Source organism: Sardina pilchardus, chromosome 12 (genome assembly GCF_963854185.1).
Source record: "Sardina pilchardus chromosome 12, fSarPil1.1, whole genome shotgun sequence".
NCBI lineage: Eukaryota > Metazoa > Chordata > Actinopteri > Clupeiformes > Clupeidae > Sardina > Sardina pilchardus.
This window is the reverse complement of record NC_085005.1, coordinates 4305568-4323500: the sequence shown is the minus strand read 5'-3', so window position 1 is coordinate 4323500 and position 17933 is coordinate 4305568. Positions and strand designations below refer to the sequence as shown.

The window sequence follows — 17933 nt, the reverse complement described above, 5'->3', positions numbered from 1 at the left end:
TCCGACCTGCAGGTGGCAGTAGCGGTGGCCGACCGGCTGCGCGCGGAGGCCGAGGAGAGCGCCAGAGCGCTGCGTCTGGGCCAGCAGGAGGCGCTAGAGCGCCTGGAGGCCACGCGCACGCTGCTGCGGCAGGCCGAGAGCAACCGCGAGGCGCTGAGGACCCAGCACGCCGACGCCTGCCAGCGGCTGGAACAGGAGCGGCTCAGGGCCCAGAGCCGACCGCCGCGGCTGGACAAGAGCACCCAGACCAGGGCAGCAACCGTGGAGATGGCAGAGGCCAGGCCTCCGTCCAGGATACCTGTGCAGGACTCTGGGAGCAGCCAAACCGGTGGACGGGAGAAAGCAGAGGATGGGGAGAACGGAGACGGAGATGGAGAGAGAGAGAGAGGAGGAAGAAAGATGAGGGAGGAGATGGAGTCGAGGAGCGAGAGGAGGCCAGGGGAGGGGGGGTCGGCGGGGGAAGGAGAGGCGAGGGCGTGCGGGAGGGGAGTGGTGGACTACGACAGGATGACGCTGCCAGGGTTCGGACTCAAGGATCCGCGGAAGATCGTCATGCTCTCCGAGAGATCCAGGTGACCCTGCACAACAAGTCTAATCTGTAGTTCTGTCAGGAACAACAACACAGTCAACAACGACACAGACAATAACATTTCTTTTGGAAATGTAAATTAATATATTATGAATTAAATTTGGCGGTATGGCTTTGTTCAGAGGAGTACCCAGACTTTTCATGAGCACCATGAAAGAGCAGAGAGTCTGGGGACAGCAGCAGTATTAGGGGGCACTCACACAGTTTAAGTTTAAACTATTCCCCCCATATGAACTGAGCAGCAACAGCCTATGCCATTCACAATGCCAGCCAATGCCATACACAACAGGGTGGAGAAGGGGAGGAGGTGGGTTGCATAAATGCGAGCAGCAAGCAGTTAGGAACAACTAAGCAGCTTTAAAGGAACACTTTACTGTTTTTTCATATTAACGTTATTCCCTTAACTAAGATGAGTTGATACATACCTCTCACATTTCAATGCGTGCACTCACTGGCTCTGGCGCACGGCGCAACTTTGATAGCACTTAGCTAGCCCAATGCATTCATTAGGATCCAAACAGAGATGAAGTTGAAGCGTCCAAACACCTCCATGTTTTCCCTATTAAAATAGTTACACGAGTAGTCACACGACCAAGTATGGTGAGACAAAATAAAACGTGGTGCATTTCTAAGTAGGTAAGAGGGATACAACTGTGTGGCGCAGTAATATCCTCACTCTTGCACTTTCAATTTCACTTTGGAGTGAGGATATTACTGTGCAGAGTCTAAGTGCTCCCAATGTTATTCCGCCACACAATATAGTTATCCCTTTTACCTAAGGTATTTAAATAAGGCGCCCTGTTTGGATGTAGCCATTTAGAAGCGAGGGGAGTTGACCAGCTGATGTGCTGACACCCATAGCGGTTAGCAGCGTCTTGACTACTTGCCTGCCAGAACTTACGCTTAATTTTTCATGTGTATTTAATCTAATATACCCTAATACTGTAATTCACAGCTGTGATTTGCAATCGCTGAAAGTGTTTTGTGTGACAAATAATTACAGTATGTATTCTATTGTTACAGTATATGTTCTCTATTATTTTTTTCTTTAACTTAAACTTTCAAACATGATCTTCACATTCCTGTAATATGTCCGCCTTTGGATCAAGCAAACATGAAGTAAACGTGGAGACCCTTTGCATATTTAAATTAGTGGTCCAAATATCCACCAAATAGTCATTGGTGCTTTTCTCCAAGAATAAGGGTCCCATACTGCAGCTAAAGGAAAATATGACTGATTTGTCTGTAACAACCACAACAGGGTTGACTTGAGTCAGTGGAATATGAGAGGGAGTGTGTCTGATTATCAAAGCATTTCCTCTTCAATCGCCATCATTAGAGGGTTGATTATATTCAAACATCAACGTATCAAAGTATTACTGATCATGAACACTGTAGGTGTAATCTGTCTTGTCCAGCTCTTGTCTTTTGTTTGTTTTCTCTGCTTAAGCCAGTTATAGTTTCAGTAGTTTACTCAACTTTTTATAATAATAATAATAATAATAAGCTTTATTTGTAAAGTACCTTTCATACACAGAATGCAGAACAAAGTGCTTTACATTTGGAACATATAACACAACAATTTAGTTGCTGCTCAGTGATTTCCTTCTTATGTGATGTGTAGGTGTGATCCTCTGTCCATGTTGTGTCCCATGTAGGAGCCTCTCCCGGCTGCCCCTTCCATCGGAGTCGCCCCCTGGTGGTGATGGTGTTGGTGTCACCCAAACGGCGCCGGACGTGGTGGGACCTGCTAACCAGGTGAAGCAGCTGTAGTTAAGGGCCTCTGCTCTGTGTCTAGCCGTCATCGACATGAGTGTGGCGAAACACTGTTTTATTGAGAGTTGCTGATGAAAATAACTGAATCGAAATCTACAAGGCGGCGGCGAAAGGTTTCGGTGGTGGTGTGTGTGGTTGTTTTCGAAACATGAAATCTATCTCATCTAATGTAACTGAACGTCTAAAAGTGGCGTGTTTCTCGCTCATATCGCTGCCTATGTGTGGAGGGCTTAAGTGTGTTGAGGCCAAAGATAAACAGAGATGGGCTACCTGTCAGTTTGGGTGTACACCTGTGTCTAAACAAGTGTGTTTGTGTGTGTATGTGAGGAAAATGAGAAGAATGTTTGACTGAGAAATCATTTTATCTGGGCCTGTTTGTTTATCACAAACAAACTCCTTCAGGGAGTTTTAACAAAACATTTGAGGCAGCTTTTGGCAGACTCAGATACACAGTTTGTTCTCTCGAGCCTTGAATGACTGAGTCCGCTCTCTAAACAGCTGCGGTGGGTCTCTGTCCTCAGGGCCAGGAGGCGGGGAGAGGAGTGGGGAGAGGAAGGAGACTGGACCGACTCCTGCAACGCCAAGACAGCTGGTCCAGTTTTTACACAAGTGTGTTGTATGTTTGTGTGTGTGTGTGTGTGTGTGTGTGTGTGTGTGTGTGTGTGTGTGTGTGTGTGTCTGTGTGTGTGTGTGTGTGTGTGTGTGTGTTTGTGTGTTTTAAGGAAGGCTAGGACTTTCAAATGGTTTCCTATGTGCATGTGTATCTCACAGGTAAACCAGATGATGACCAAAACATTGATATGTCTTCAGTGATCGTCGGTAAAATAAGGTGAGGCTGACACACACACACACGCACACACACACACACACACACACACACACACACACACACACACACACACACACACACACACACACACACACACACACACACACACACACACACACACACACACACACACACACACACACACACACACTTACTAAAGACAGTGACACCCAGGAGAAATGTTGCTGGGCAGTCTTCCCGAGTATCTTTATTTTGGGGTTTTCCATTGATATTGGGGTATTTTTCCAGAGAACTTCAGCTCAAGAGCATTGCTCAAACTGTTGCCCCATGTTTCATCCCCTTTCCTCTCTGCCCTGTCTGTGTCATGGGAGCCGCCTCTTTCTCTCAGCATGTCTCCCCTCTTGTCCTGCATTAATGATCATAACCCCCCCCCCCCTCCCCCAGGCCTGACGATAGCTTCAGTATGCTGCTGCGCCGCCATGGTGGCTCTAGACGGAACTCTCTCCTACGCTGGTGTCAGAGACGAACTCAGGGCTACAAGGTAAGCTGTGTACATGATTAACCTTTGAACTCATATTTTTACCCCATGTGTCCATGAAGAGGTTATTAAATAGCCCATTGAATAGCCAATTGGTGTATTAAGGTGTGTGCTTTACCTTGCGTTGTGTACTGTATTTATGCACAGTATAGTTGCTTGTAAGCTGCTGTGGTGGTGCTGTGGTTAAAAACAGTGTGGGTTTTCTGTTGCCAGAATATTGACATCACAAACTTCAGCACCAGCTGGGAAGATGGTTTAGCCTTCTGTGCAGTCTACCACACCTACCTCCCCACACATATACCTTACAGCACACTCAGCCCAGACGATAAGGTACACACCTACCTCCCCACGCATATACCTTACAGCACACTCAGCCCAGACGATAAGGTACACATCTACCTGCCCACTCATATACCTTACAGCACACTCAGCCCAGACGATAAGGTACACATCTACATCCTCACGCATATACCTTACAGCACACTCAGACCAGATGATAAGGTACACACCTACATCCTCACTCATATACCTTACAGCACACTCAGCCCAGACTATAAGGTACACACCTACCTTCCCACTCATATACCTTACAGCACACTCAGCCCAGACGATAAGGTACACATCTACATCCTCACGCATATACCTTACAGCACACTCAGACCAGATGATAAGGTACACACCTACATCCTCACTCATATACCTTACAGCACACTCAGCCCAGACTATAAGGTACACACCTACCTTCCCACTCATATACCTTACAGTACACTCAGCCCAGACAATAAGGTACACACCATCAGACATGCATATGGTAGATCACATACTGTATGTTCAGGAAACTAGGCCCAAGACATACGGCATTCTAACGTAAATGTACAGTACGTTAAAAAGTTAAAAACACTTTTTTTTCATGAAATATAAAACAGATGGTATACATAATATACCTAACCTAACTGTGTCTGATTTTAGAGGGAGAATCTGGATCTGGCGTTTAGGACTGGAGAAAGCGTGGGCGTAGCAGCTACACTGGTTAGTTACAGGCTACTGTATACCTTTACATATTTCATCATTTGATTTATTTTGGACATTATTTACTCATCCATTTGTTTGTGTGTGTGTTTTTGTGTTTACCAGACGGCAGAAGAGATGTTGAGTGTGGGGGGACCAGACTGGCAGAGAGTTCTAGAATACGTGGAGAGTATGTTCCGTCACTTTGAAATGTGACATGACAAGTGTGCCCTGGAACCTCTTCACACCACTTGACGGGCGTCTTCAGCCGATCCCTATTCTCTTATCTCATTCTTTTCTCTAAGTGAAGTAAAACTATATTGATGTTTCGTTGCACTTTGGAGCAGCCTGCTGGCTCGATATGGGAACTGTCTACTGTTGACCAAAGCAAGCAAGGACTCTTGTTCAGAAGTCTGAGACTTCCATCTGGAGTAAAAGATACACTACTCAACAGAACTGTAATGAAGAAGTCTCTTGAAGGCACTTTATATTGATGCACTGTGATGGTTCTGCATTAGTTGGTGGAAATGTGGGCTCTTTAAAGGAACACTTCACCGTTTTTCATATTAAACTACGTTATTCCCCTAATTAAGACGAGTTGAACCTAGAGTAAGGTGAGACAAAATAAAACGTGGTGCATTTCTAAGCAGGTAAGAGGGATAACTATATTGTGTGGCGCAGTAATATCCTCACTCTTGCACTTTCAGTTTCACTTTGGAGTGAGGATATTACTGCGCAGAGTCTAAGTGCTCCCAATATTATTCCGCCACACAATATAGTTATCCCTTTTGCCTGCTTAGAAATGCACTATGTTTTATTTTGTCTCACCTTACTTGGTCGTGTGACTACTCGTGTAACTGTATTTTAAATGGAGGTGTTTGGTCACTTCTAACTTCATCTCTGTTTAGATCCTAATGAATGCATTGGGCTAGCTAAGTGCTATCAAAGTTGCGCCGCGAGCCAGAGCCAGTGAGTGCACGCATTGAAACGTGAGAGGTATGTATCAACTCGTCTTAATTAAGTGAATAACGTAGTTTAATATGAAAAAAAAAAATGGTGAAGTGTTCCTTTAAGTTATTTAATCACTGTCCTGAAGGATAAACATTTCACACATCCAACCGAAAGTAAATATTCCTGATACAGAGAAAGATAATCACCCTCTAGAAAAAGCCCAAGCCTGTCCCATGGGAAGCTGTTCTTTTTCTGTCCATGTTTTTACGGACACCTAGCACACCCCTGATTTGGAGCCATATGACCATTTTCATATGCAATATTAACCTGCCTTATTATTATTATCATTATATTTTTTTTTATCACATATGGAAAACTATTATTCCTAATCATGGCACAAGGCATTGTATACAGTCCTGCAGCCAAATTATAGTGCTGCTTGGAAATAAATAGGCCTAGATAATTGTTTGGGAGGGTTTATAGTAAAAGGACTGTATTTATTTAATAAAGTGATGTATGCGCTTAAAGGAGCAGTCAGCGATTTTACACAACTTCATGCCTGTAACATTTTTTTGTTCACATTAAGCAATCATCTCCTCGCGACCCAATAGCTGCCCATTCTGTGAGCACAGTGTAAAGAAAGGTTTATATGCAGTGTACAGTAGGCTCCAAAATCAAGCAAAGTGGAGGCAGCCTGTCCCCCAAACAAAACCAAAGCCCTGCGTGCAGAGTTTCTCTGGGAATACTGAAGGGAGGGGCAAGATGCCTCCCTGGCATGTTTAATTTGGTCCTTGGTTACAGTATAATGTTTGTTGTTTGGTAAGAGGACATATCATTATATAAATATAAACACACAAACGTGACTTCCTGCACAATCCCTGACTGCACATTTAATAAACAGACTAATGTGAGTGGGAGAGGACATTTGTGGAGGTGGGCTGGGATATATTTATGGAGATTCTACAAACAGGCTTTCAAGACATACTGACAAAATGTGACGTTTTGCTTATTTTACAAAACAAAATGATTTACTTATGAGGGTCACATTACAACAGCAATTAATTGTAAGTAAAGGAACTTCACTGAGCATTGTTGTTTACTATGCCTTTTATTTTCTTTGACCGAATTAAATGTCAAATCATTTTTGGCAACCATTTGCTTTGAGATCATTGTTACAATCAAACTTTCAGTAGGTGACATGTAGGTTAAGCTAGCCTAGGCTATCTGAGATTAAACATACAGTATCATTTCACTAGGAAGTACAAACTCAATGACCAAGATATGTATTCCAAGATAAAAACTGTTCAATAATTTCAGGGTAATTTCCCCGGATGAAAGCAACCATCCAAAAGGGTGATGAATAGAATTCCTTATAAAACCACTGGTCAGGCTGTGTCTTTGGTCTTCAGGTCAGGGGTGCGTTTCCCGATAACGATGGATAGACACTCTTACGAGGGTTTTCTACGATTCATCTTAAGATCGATCGTTAGGATTTGCCGACTGTTTCCCGAACATGCTCGTAGCGTGAACGCGCGTGCATTGATCTTACGATGCTCTTAAGGGAGCTGTCCACGAGAAAAGTTCTGAAATATCCCCTAATTTGAGTGATGGTGATGTCAGGTGACTGCACGTCACAGCTAAGCCTACCGTCTGAACTTCGGATCTATACATTAATTCACATCAATACGAGAATAGAAAACCTTTGACATCTGCATGTAGCCTAAGCATTCCAAGTAGCCTAGGCCATATACCACACACAGGCATACATACTTTTTATTATTTAACATTAGATTGTTGCCCCGTTTTTATGTTTGTTGCATAGGATATGTAACATATTAGGCTTCGGCTAGCCTATTCCTACATCGTTCATGCCAGTTCTTTGCTAACCTACTTGTGAGAGCACGGTGTGCTGCCTGTGCAATAATGTTTTGAGGTGTCACGTTTGAATAAAGAGGTTGATAAGAAAATGAGGAAATGTATAGGCTTAAATAACATAGCCTAGGCTTAGATTTTGACCCAGCACAGACTATAGCCACATATTCCTTTCTCTGTTTTTACCTCATTAGCCTAATAAAACATAAAAAATAAAAGGCTACACAAAAAGATAATGGCAAACTTTTCTGGCGACGTCTCGTTTCCTAACTTGTTTGTAGGCTATTTCTGTCCGGTTTTGATAACATCCTTATGTCCATTGAATGAATGCTATTTTGCATGCTAAAATCTGAATCATCACAAGTAAATACAATAAAGAATGGTAACGTAAGTTGGATCATTATAATCTTAGTTGTAATCCCCCTGCATATCCTGCTGGCGACTCCACTGAGGCATAGCGTTACGACGCTCTTAGTCAGTAACGAGCACTCTGGATCACTCGTAGATCTACGAGTGTTTTCACGATGCTCTTAAGCTACGATGGTTTCGGGAAACAGTCGGCAAATCTTAAGACGGTCGTAAGAGGGACTTTACGATCATCGTAGGCTTACGATGCTTTCGGGAAACGCACCCCAGGTCTGGAGTTCAAGTTCTGGAACATGACCTACTACGTGCACTCAGGCCAATCAAATGTAGTCAATTTCAACAGTCGTCATTACTATGTGCATAATTATCTAAAAAACAAACTCCTGTACTCCTTAAGTGAAGTACAGTTCTTGTTGCAATTGAGGGAACACCAGGAAATTAAACTGTACATTTGGAAACTTCTGAGGAAACCAACAAAACTGCAGTAAATTCCTGATGCCTTCATGATAAGTGGCCACATACGGAGATCTTTATCCTTCTGTCGGAGTGATTTGTTCCTGCACTGCAGAATCTCCTGCAAAGCTCTTACACTCTATGAGCACTGAGGAAGATCAGTGCGCTTCTGATCCTCCAGCTCTGCAATCCTCATCATCCAGCGTTTTGCACACGGCCCTCCATGATCCTCACGGTCTTCATCATCAGCAGCCGTCTCACTCACTCGTCCTCCTCACCCTCTTCATCTGAACAGTCGTGTTCTTCACTCTGTCCATCACGCCTCCTGCCTCTCTTCTTTCGTCTCCTCCTCTTCACCCTCAGTTTCATCCCCTTCCTGTCATACAGCTCACTTGTGTTCTTCATCTGGAAAGACTTTCTTTGTATTGAAATCTCCACCTGCTGGTTGCAGCGCAGGTGCCAGTCCTTGGCCTCAGTGCACTGGCTGGTGGTGTTGCTGCACCACTTCCTGCATGAGGAAAATAAGAGGTGCATAGTCATCACACTCACCACATTCAAAAATCTGGTTATTAGGAATCATAATATTGTGTTAATTATGTTAATGTAATATCAATCATGTAAAACTTGATTAAAGTTTGGCTATTACAGTTTGATTATTAGTTCAATAATAGAAATTATTGAATTGAATTATTGCCATTATTACAGCAACATCCAAAAGTGCACACATCTGCTGTTGTTGTTGTTGTTCTCTGTGGTCTGACCACCTACAGTGTGTCAAAAACAGAGTGTTTTTTAGGCAATTGGACTAATTTAGCCAATCAAACATACCCATGAAGTTTCAGAGTGAAGTCTGGATGCTTCGGTGCTGTCTTAAGTAGACGGACACCTTCCTTTGTCAAAAAGCCACCTACCACGATGTACTCTTTGTGAGTCCATCGCCACCCGCTAGCATTCACACTGAAAGCAGAACAAATGTCAGCCAATGCATTGACAAACCTGTTTACTTTTCGTGTATCTCAAATGTAGCCTAATCTATAATTCAACTAGAAATGCTGTTACGTAGGTTTGACTGGGTTTAGACAAAAATGTGCTTGTCATCTTTCACTCATGCCTCGTTTGTTCACCACTGCAGGAGTTTATTGGGGCTGAACTTCCTAGGTACAGTAGGTCATTGTTCACCCCCACAGATGGTCTCGGAACTTGTCTTTACAGAGTGGTTCCGTCAGTAGAGATATGCACGAGACCCTGTTGTGGTAACCCCTTAAAGGGGACATATTGTGCAAAACTCACTTTTTGCGGGCCTTTGTGTTCATATTTGGGCCTCTACTGTTCTTATAAACACTCCAAACGCGAAAAAAAAACATCCATCCGTTTTCTGTAGGTCAGTAGAAAGACTTTGGTGTCAAGAATAGTATGCTGCTGTGAGCCATTTGGATGGCTCCCTTATTGTGATGTCAAACTAAGGGAATTTGCATAGACCAACCCTGGCACCAGGGTCTATCATATGTGGTTGGATACCGGCTCAGTTTGCAGTCATTTTCACGTGTGAAACGAGCAGTGTAACCAGTACACACAGCCGGAGGCGTGGCCAGCAACAGCTTCTTTGCATAAAAGTGACAGAGCCCTTAAACGGCTCAATTTGGAAGAGACCGAAACTGGCAAGAATAGAGCTGGTGAAATCTCTTTATGTGAGAGTGATTTTGTGCAAAGAAATTCATGAACATCTTTTGAATAGCCCATAGACCAATTCTAACTTGTTTAAAAAGAGGTATAATATGTCCCCTTTAAAATATATCATCTGTCCGTTCATGAAGTTCAAGACTAAATTGGCATTATTATATTCACACACATATATATATATATATTTGTCTGGTCCACCATTTCAACTGGCAGATTAGTCTTCAATAGTGGGGTTCAGCTTCACGGTCATATAAATTTAATAGGCTGAATTCTAGAAAAGAAAATGGTTTGAAATATTGTTTAAGATGGCTCCAAGCTATAGCTGGTAGCCTATCAGATAGCCACTGTACTGCACTCATATTGGAATCTTCAGGTCTTGGCAATGCTGTGTGCTTGAGCAAGGACACTAATAAAAACACCGTAAGCATAAACACACAAACACAAATACCCACACAACACAAAAACAGGCAGAAGTCTTACTGTAGTTTCTGAAGTGTGGGACAGGAGTGAATGAGGGAGAGAATCCTCTTTGCCCAGCGGACAGTCAGACTGCCCACCTCCAGCTCCATTTCCCTCAGACCAGGCAGAGAGTGCAGGGAAGACATCAGGGCATCATCAAGCTGTGAACGTCTACTACACACGCAACACATCAGTATCACATCAGTAACGGTAACACATCAGTCAAATCTCTATTACATAAAAAGGGGGCTTACGGTTCATCTAAATATTCCAAAGAATGGAATTTCAAGAGAAAGTCCTTGAGGTCAAAGCTCTTCACTGAGGACCGTGACAGGAAGAGTGAAATATATGAGGCTGCGGCCTGAGGCTTTTCTGTGGCAATTCCAATGTCCAGGCTAAACGGCAAATAGATGACAGAAGATGTGATCTAAACATTATTAACTGATAAACACAATTATGTTAAATAGTATGCCATCTACACAAAACATTTATCGATTGATTAATTAATCGATTGATTGATTGATTGATTGACACATGTATAAAACAAGCTGACATAGAGAGTATGGTAATATTAGGCTATGTTAATGGAGCTGGCTCACATGCTGAGCTTTACCTCTGGGTGTTGGAATCCTTAGTAAAACAAAGAGATGAGCAGTGGTAACTTATCTCTTCATTATCAGTGAAAGGTTGTACCTGAACAATCCTGCAAGCGAAAGGACAGATCAGTTAGCATCTCTAACCTTGTAAATGTGTACCTACTTGTACAGTGTGATAATGTACATGCTACCAAAAAAATAAATGAATAATAATAATTACTGACACAACCAGTTCCAAACAAATCGCTTCACAACTCTTTCAGTAGGCTACCTTCAGCCTTCAGTTACCTAAAAAAACCATCTTAAACCCAGTTAATGCTGGTGGCAGTTTTAGCTGGTTTAAGATGGTCTTCGCTAGCCTGATTGGGAGGGTGTGCCAGGCTAGGTCTTTGCTAGTCTTTGGTGGTTTAGCTGGACTGAAATATAGAAATATTGCTGCAAGTGGCAATGGCAGGACCCGTGACATCTAATCGGAATCTAACAAAGCACTGGCATGGGATGCGTTTGTCAAATGCACATATCTGATGAGTGTGGTATTTGTTTTTTATACCAGACATGTCAGTATCAGCCTTGCCTTATCCCAGTATCTAATATTTAGGAATGTTTCAGACCAATTAACCAAAGTGTTGTCAATGTCTGGCACATTTCCTATTTGGTCAGCTGGTGGCAACAGACCAGGTTAGAAGTTTGGGCATGTGGATATCATCAGATTTATATTAACTAATATTTTGTTATAGTAATAAATTCCAAAAGCTATTCTGACTTTGACCAGCTGGTGGCAGTACGCCAGACAGACATATTGGGTTTTTAGATGTGATATAGACCTAATCTGACAAATCTGATTGTGATATCCAACAGAAGTGAAAAAGGTGCTATGCCAGGCATGTTCATAGGACATATGAATATCATCATCATGATATCCAATATTTTGTACAATTTCAGATCAGTCCTAGCCTGGCTAACGCCTCCCACTTCTCAAATGAGACGTGGTCTGGCAACCAGACGTTCATTTTCTCGTATTTGAAAAAAATGCCCAGATCCGTTCATTGGGCGCCACGGATGTCTATCAAATGCGCATAGCTCACCCAACTCGTTCGTATGCAACGCTAAGGGCTGCCGTAAATCCTTTGGCGTCGAATGTAGACGCAAGAGGGCAACGGAAACTTCTCGGATGTTCTGTGATTGGTTCGCCAACATCAGGCGAACATTTGGGCGTTAGTTTCCAGACTGGCTTAGCAGCGGGATTGAAATCACCGCGCAAGGCAGTATGTGAAAACCCAGGCTAGATCAGTCCATCAAAGCATTGACAATGTTTGCCATATTTCTGGACAGATAGTGGCGCTATGCTTGGCATGTGAATTGCACATGTGTATTTCATCACAATAATGATATCCAATATTTTGTAAAGTTTCGGATCAATCAGTTAGGGCACTGCCCATTTCTGGCACATTTACTGCTTGGCCAGGTGGTGGCGCCATAATATCTATTAACCTGAGAAGTTTTAGACCATTCATTCAATGCACTGTGATTTTATGACACGTTTATGTGGTTAAATATTAAAATCATATCAAAATCATATCAAAAATTGCTTCACAATTTAACATCAGTGACATCTTGGCATCAGGTGTGCCCAATTTCACATGAATCTGACAAACCGTCTAAGGAGGAGTACGTTAAAATTGATCGTGTGGCATTGTTATGTCCTGTGGGTTTGTGTTGCTCTTTGCCCTGCTCTGTCCTGTATTTGTGAACTGTGTTGCAGGACATCCTGGTGTTATTAATTCTGTTCCTGCCATTGAGGATTGGATGGGCCGCAGTATACGGGCGCTGTTCCCTTTGTTTGGAGCTTCGCTCTGCACATTCGCCTGTCCCGTTCCACCCAGCCGCACTTGCCGTCATTGCCAGATACGCTAGAGTGAGAGGCTGGCATGGCCTTGGCGTAGGCCTCGTCGTTAGGCCTTGTTTCTGGCCTATGCTGCTATTTTGCTAATTTACTTTGCTATTTTTTCTGAAGTTAACCTTTTCTTTATTTTTCATCATATATTCACCTTTTTTTGTAAATAAACATCCTTAAAATTGAGCGCTATTTTTCATCCGTCTGCCTTTTTTAGAGGTGTTCAACCTCAAAACTTTTGTTACGTGTCTATCCCCAGACTGGCTCGTTACAGGCATTAGTGCATTTGCCATTCTTTCTGTTGCCAGTTGGTGGCGCTATGTAAAAAATCCATTATAGGCATGTGAATATCATCATTGCCGTGGTATTCAATGACCTGTATAATTTAAAACATTTTAAGCGATGCATGGTGAATGATAGGCTACATTTAAGGACACATTTATTGTTTATGTAGAAGGGTATTTCTTCAAATTACAACATATCAAAAAAAGTTTCGCAGTTTAATATCAGCAGCATCTTGGCATCGTATATACATGAATCGGATCTATCGTCTAGGAGAAGTCCATAAAAATGGATCATGTCCAAAACAAAATCTCTATTACCTCACTTCCTATGGGTTGTTAATCTTGGGGAGACACATCTACCAAATGTGCCCTCCAAAAGTATTAGAACACATGCTTACAGTTAAATATAAAATCATCTTTTGGAAATGTATCTTAATGCCTTAAATGAAACAATGCGGAACTATTCAACCTTTAAGGACATTAATTTTCTTTGTGAATGAATAATGTATTGTAAATAAATAAATGTTTTCCTTAAAATACAGGGGGTCATTAGTATTGGAACGCCCATGTTAAATTAGGGGATTTTTATTTGTATTTTTAAAGGCCAGTTATTTCATGGAAATATGCACCCTGATAAAGTCCCCTTGGCCTTTGGAATTCAAATAACCCCATGTCAACAATATACCCTTAACATACTAAGAGTTTGGCATGCTTTATGTCAGTTATTAGCTGTTGGCTAATTAGCTGGTTTGAATTGCATTGAGCTCAATGAGAATGAAACCAGCTAATTAGCTAACAGCTAAAACATTTATTTATTTACAATATATTATTCATTCACAAAGAAAATGAATGTCCTTAAAGGTTGAATAGTTCCTCATTGTTTCATTTAAGGCATTAAAATAAATTTCCAAAAGACGATTTTATATTTAACTTTAAGCATGTGTTCTAATACTTTTGGAGGGCACTGTATATATTTTGATTTGTAGGCAATATGTTCCATTTGGGTTCTAAGTCACAACAAATCATTTCAACAAGTCATTTCAAACTAAAAATAAACTGATTGTAACCTGAAAATGTGGTTCACAATAGCCTGGCTAGTGCGACCACTTCTCAATGAGACGTGGTCTGAGAACCAAATGTTCATTTTCTCGTAAAAACAAAAGGCCCAGATCCGTTCATTGGGCACCACGGATGTCTATCAAATGGGTCTGTGCATAGCTCATCATCGTCTTGCTTTTCCTCCTGTTCTGTGATTGGTCCCCTATCTCAGGCAAAAAATAGAGCGGTAGTTTCCAGGCTGCCTTAGCAGCGTGAATCAAATCGCGCGCAAGGCAGCATGGGAACACCCAGGCTAGATTCACAACTGAAAGCTGGAACAAACCACAAACAGACAAACATACGTACATATAGTGACAGTACACAACTCTTACTTAATTTCCTCAACACTAGGATGGGTTTGGATGAGGCAGAGGCTCCCAGCAGCCAGGCTCAGAGTCATGCACTTCACCTCCATCTTCACCGTCTTCAGACCAGGCACAGAGCAAAGGGAGGAGAGTGGAGACTCCACACCTCCATCAGTACAGCTAAAGTATAGAACACATATCCGGTAGGAGGCACGTACAAGAAACGGCCATTACAAACACATACAGAAAGAGAGAGAGAGAGCTAGAGAGAGAGAGCGAGAGAGAGAAAGCTCTTACTTCATCCTTGAACGTCCCAATAGATATGTGTCAAAAGTCAGAATGAAGTCAGTGAAATCCAGAGTGGTCATATCTGAAGAGGCTGACAGCCGAATTGAGACATATGAGTCAGATGCTCTTGATCCTCCAAAACTGATTATGGTGTCCATCCTGAAAAACACAGAAAAAATCCTGAAAATCACAGACTTCCTTTCGATGTTTGTATCCTCACTCTGTGTAACTTGAGAGCTGCTTATTTGGCCCCAGTGATCTAAAAAGCATTAGTGTGATACTACTGTGATACTACTGTATAGAATCTCCTTTACCTAGGATTTACTTTGGGATTTTGAAAATAAATGTCTGTTACAGTAACATCAGAAGCACTTGCAGACTGTTCTAAGTGCTTGTTCAATGAATCAGATATTAGTAGGCAATATTTTACAGACTTTTTGACTATCACCTGCAGTTGTTGGCTCTTTCAAAAGAGAGAGCTGAGGAGTCCATCCCCTGTGCACCTCGCAACTCACTGATCCTGCCGACCAGAACAAAACACATTCACATCATCATACTACAGCAGTGTACACATTAGACAGATGTGACAGTTTGTACACACATTACAAAGACAGATGTGCAGTTTGTACATAATGTTCCTAGAGGATAACTCAGCAATACTATTGTAACTTTTGCGCCAGACTACGCCAAGGCCTTGCACTATATAGAATCAAACTATTTGGGTTAGCCCTGCCCACAATACTTGAGGTCGGGAAGTTCTGTCTGGCATTGCTCCGCTGTGGCGCAACTATGCTCGAACCAGAGCTGTTCGGACCAATCAAATTGTCAGGACGGGCTTTATACGATGATCAGATGAGCAACAGTGCCTCGTCTATCATCTGAGCACGCTTAGGTTGATTTTGTTTGCAACAAAAACGTGGCTACAAATACCGGTACATACTATTTCCATGCATTTTGGCCTTTCATTACATGAAACTGAGGTTTTGTCACTGATTATCACACGATTAGTTCTGAAAATTTAGGCCAAAGTGGATATGTGGGAAAACTCTGGTTTCACTTCATCAAGGTAAAACAGCGTGTTTGCATGACATGTTTTTCCCTCGTTTGTTTGAAATCTTCATTTGCTCGTTGAGTTTACTGTACGACACCCTTCCCCAGCATGTTTGTAGCATCCGTTTGAACGGAATTATTTCTAAAAACGAAGGAGGGGAAATGTTTTCCAAATAGACTACCCTGCATATTTCCCCCATACATATTTTGTTGTCTTAGATTTCGCTATTGGATGTCGTACAAGATATTGACAGCGATAACTTTAAAAAAAACACCAGAAGATATCAGCTATTATAAGCTATTTCATTGCTCTGTTTGGTTAGGTCTATCCAATGAGTGCAGAGGCGCATGAAACAGAGAACACCACTGTCTTATGGACTGAGGTAACATGAAAAAAAGAGGTCCTGTGGTTAGACCAATCACAATTTGCCAGTTTTTTTGGAAATCATGGAATCATCTGGGCTAAAAGAGGAGAGGGCCTATTCAAGTATCCAACCTATCCAACTTGTTTTAGTGCTCAGTTTAGTGCTTGTTTTAGTGCTCAGTTCAAAATCAATTCTGCACACATTTAAACAGTATTTCTCCATACATAAAGAGTCCAGGTGCTAAAATGGCCTGTCTGCAGTCCAGATTTGTCCAATTAGGTGCATAATGGAATGAAAAAACATGACTAAGAATACCCCATACTGTTGAGCAACTGGAATCCTCAACAGAATGACCAGAAATACCTGACCTGAGAAATATCAGCATGTCAAATATTGTCAGAAATTCAACACAGAAGCATACTGACAACCCTTTCGGAATACACAGGCAAAACAAAACAAAATATTCAATTTTCTATAACGGATAGTTCCGGTCCTTGATTGTGATTGGCTGAATCGCGTTCGATGCCGTTGTATATAAGACGATAAACACACACCTTGACCGCATTTCGTTCTATAGTAATGCGCTAGCACAAAACTAGCAGTGGCTGCGTCTTGTTGTTGCTTGGCAACCATTCATATGGAGGGAATATATTTCTTGGCGGAAGAATGATTATCTATGAATACATCGTTACTTTTTCGTTGATCTGCCTTTGTTTCATGAAATCTTTCTAGATCGACGTGGTAACCGTTATAGAAAAGCAATAAGCCACTCGAGTCCGTGCGTTATACTGTATAATCGAACAGCTAAGGGGGTTTTAGGCACTCCGCTTCGCGTCGTGCCTAACAACGCCCCTTAGCTGTTCGATTATACAGTATAACGCACGGCCTCTCGGGGCTTATTGCTTAAGTAACCTACGGAGTTAAACAGATCGATAGCAGACTGACGAAACACATCAAGAATTCTTACGTTACATTCTTTAATCTGAGAAAGGTTTGGAGGGAGAGTCTCCCAAGAGTCCGACCCAGAGTCAAACATCTCACTCTCTGCTGCAGGTGCCTCAGATCAGCGCCGGAGGGCAAGGAGGAATACAGGGCAACCACACGCTCATCATCTGCAGGAGGACTAAACACACACAGAACACACACAGAGATAACAGAGAAACATTTTACATTGGCACAGATGTCATTATACACAAAGTCAGTCATTCAGTCAGACAGATAGACAGAGAGAAAAAAAATACTTCGTGTGTAGATTTTGGCATTTTTGAAGATATTCTTTAAGGTTGATGATATCCATGTTTGGCAGGGTAAGTCCCAAGGTAAGACAGGGGTCTGGGTCCTCCATGGCTGGACGCCAACCTAGAGTCAAGCTGAAATGCAGAAAGGTCACAGATGTTACATTTTCTCAAAGCATATGGGTAGATGACATGACGTGGCTTTTTCACCGTCACAGAAGATAAAACACAATTAATTTCACATTTTCACATTTTAAAATACTGTAAAAGGTTAAACATTTTCTTGCTTTACATGAATTTGTTGTTTTAATACCTGAGTCATTTATCGTTTTTTCA

At 42.1% G+C, this 17933-nt stretch overlaps 2 protein-coding genes across 2 annotated transcripts; one reads left to right on the top strand and one right to left on the bottom strand.

The window, feature by feature from the left end:
• Positions 1-505: 505 nt before the first annotated feature.
• Positions 506-5246, top strand: LOC134098188 (cytospin-A-like). Its single transcript, XM_062551175.1, has 8 exons — positions 506-572; positions 2248-2347; positions 2887-2974; positions 3137-3194; positions 3600-3696; positions 3907-4023; positions 4663-4722; positions 4828-5246. The coding sequence occupies exons 1-8, from the start codon at positions 508-510 to the stop codon at positions 4915-4917; spliced, it is 675 nt and encodes a 224-aa protein (XP_062407159.1). The 5' UTR covers positions 506-507; the 3' UTR covers positions 4918-5246.
• A 2774-nt stretch (positions 5247-8020) lies between these two features.
• Positions 8021-17423, bottom strand: LOC134097983 (uncharacterized). Its single transcript, XM_062550934.1, has 9 exons — positions 17330-17423; positions 15396-15467; positions 14957-15106; positions 14687-14839; positions 11096-11185; positions 10737-10877; positions 10504-10656; positions 9172-9300; positions 8021-8851 (listed from the first exon to the last, which is right to left on the bottom strand). The coding sequence occupies exons 2-9, from the start codon at positions 15437-15439 to the stop codon at positions 8605-8607; spliced, it is 1107 nt and encodes a 368-aa protein (XP_062406918.1). The 5' UTR covers positions 15440-15467; positions 17330-17423; the 3' UTR covers positions 8021-8604.
• Positions 17424-17933: the final 510 nt, after the last annotated feature.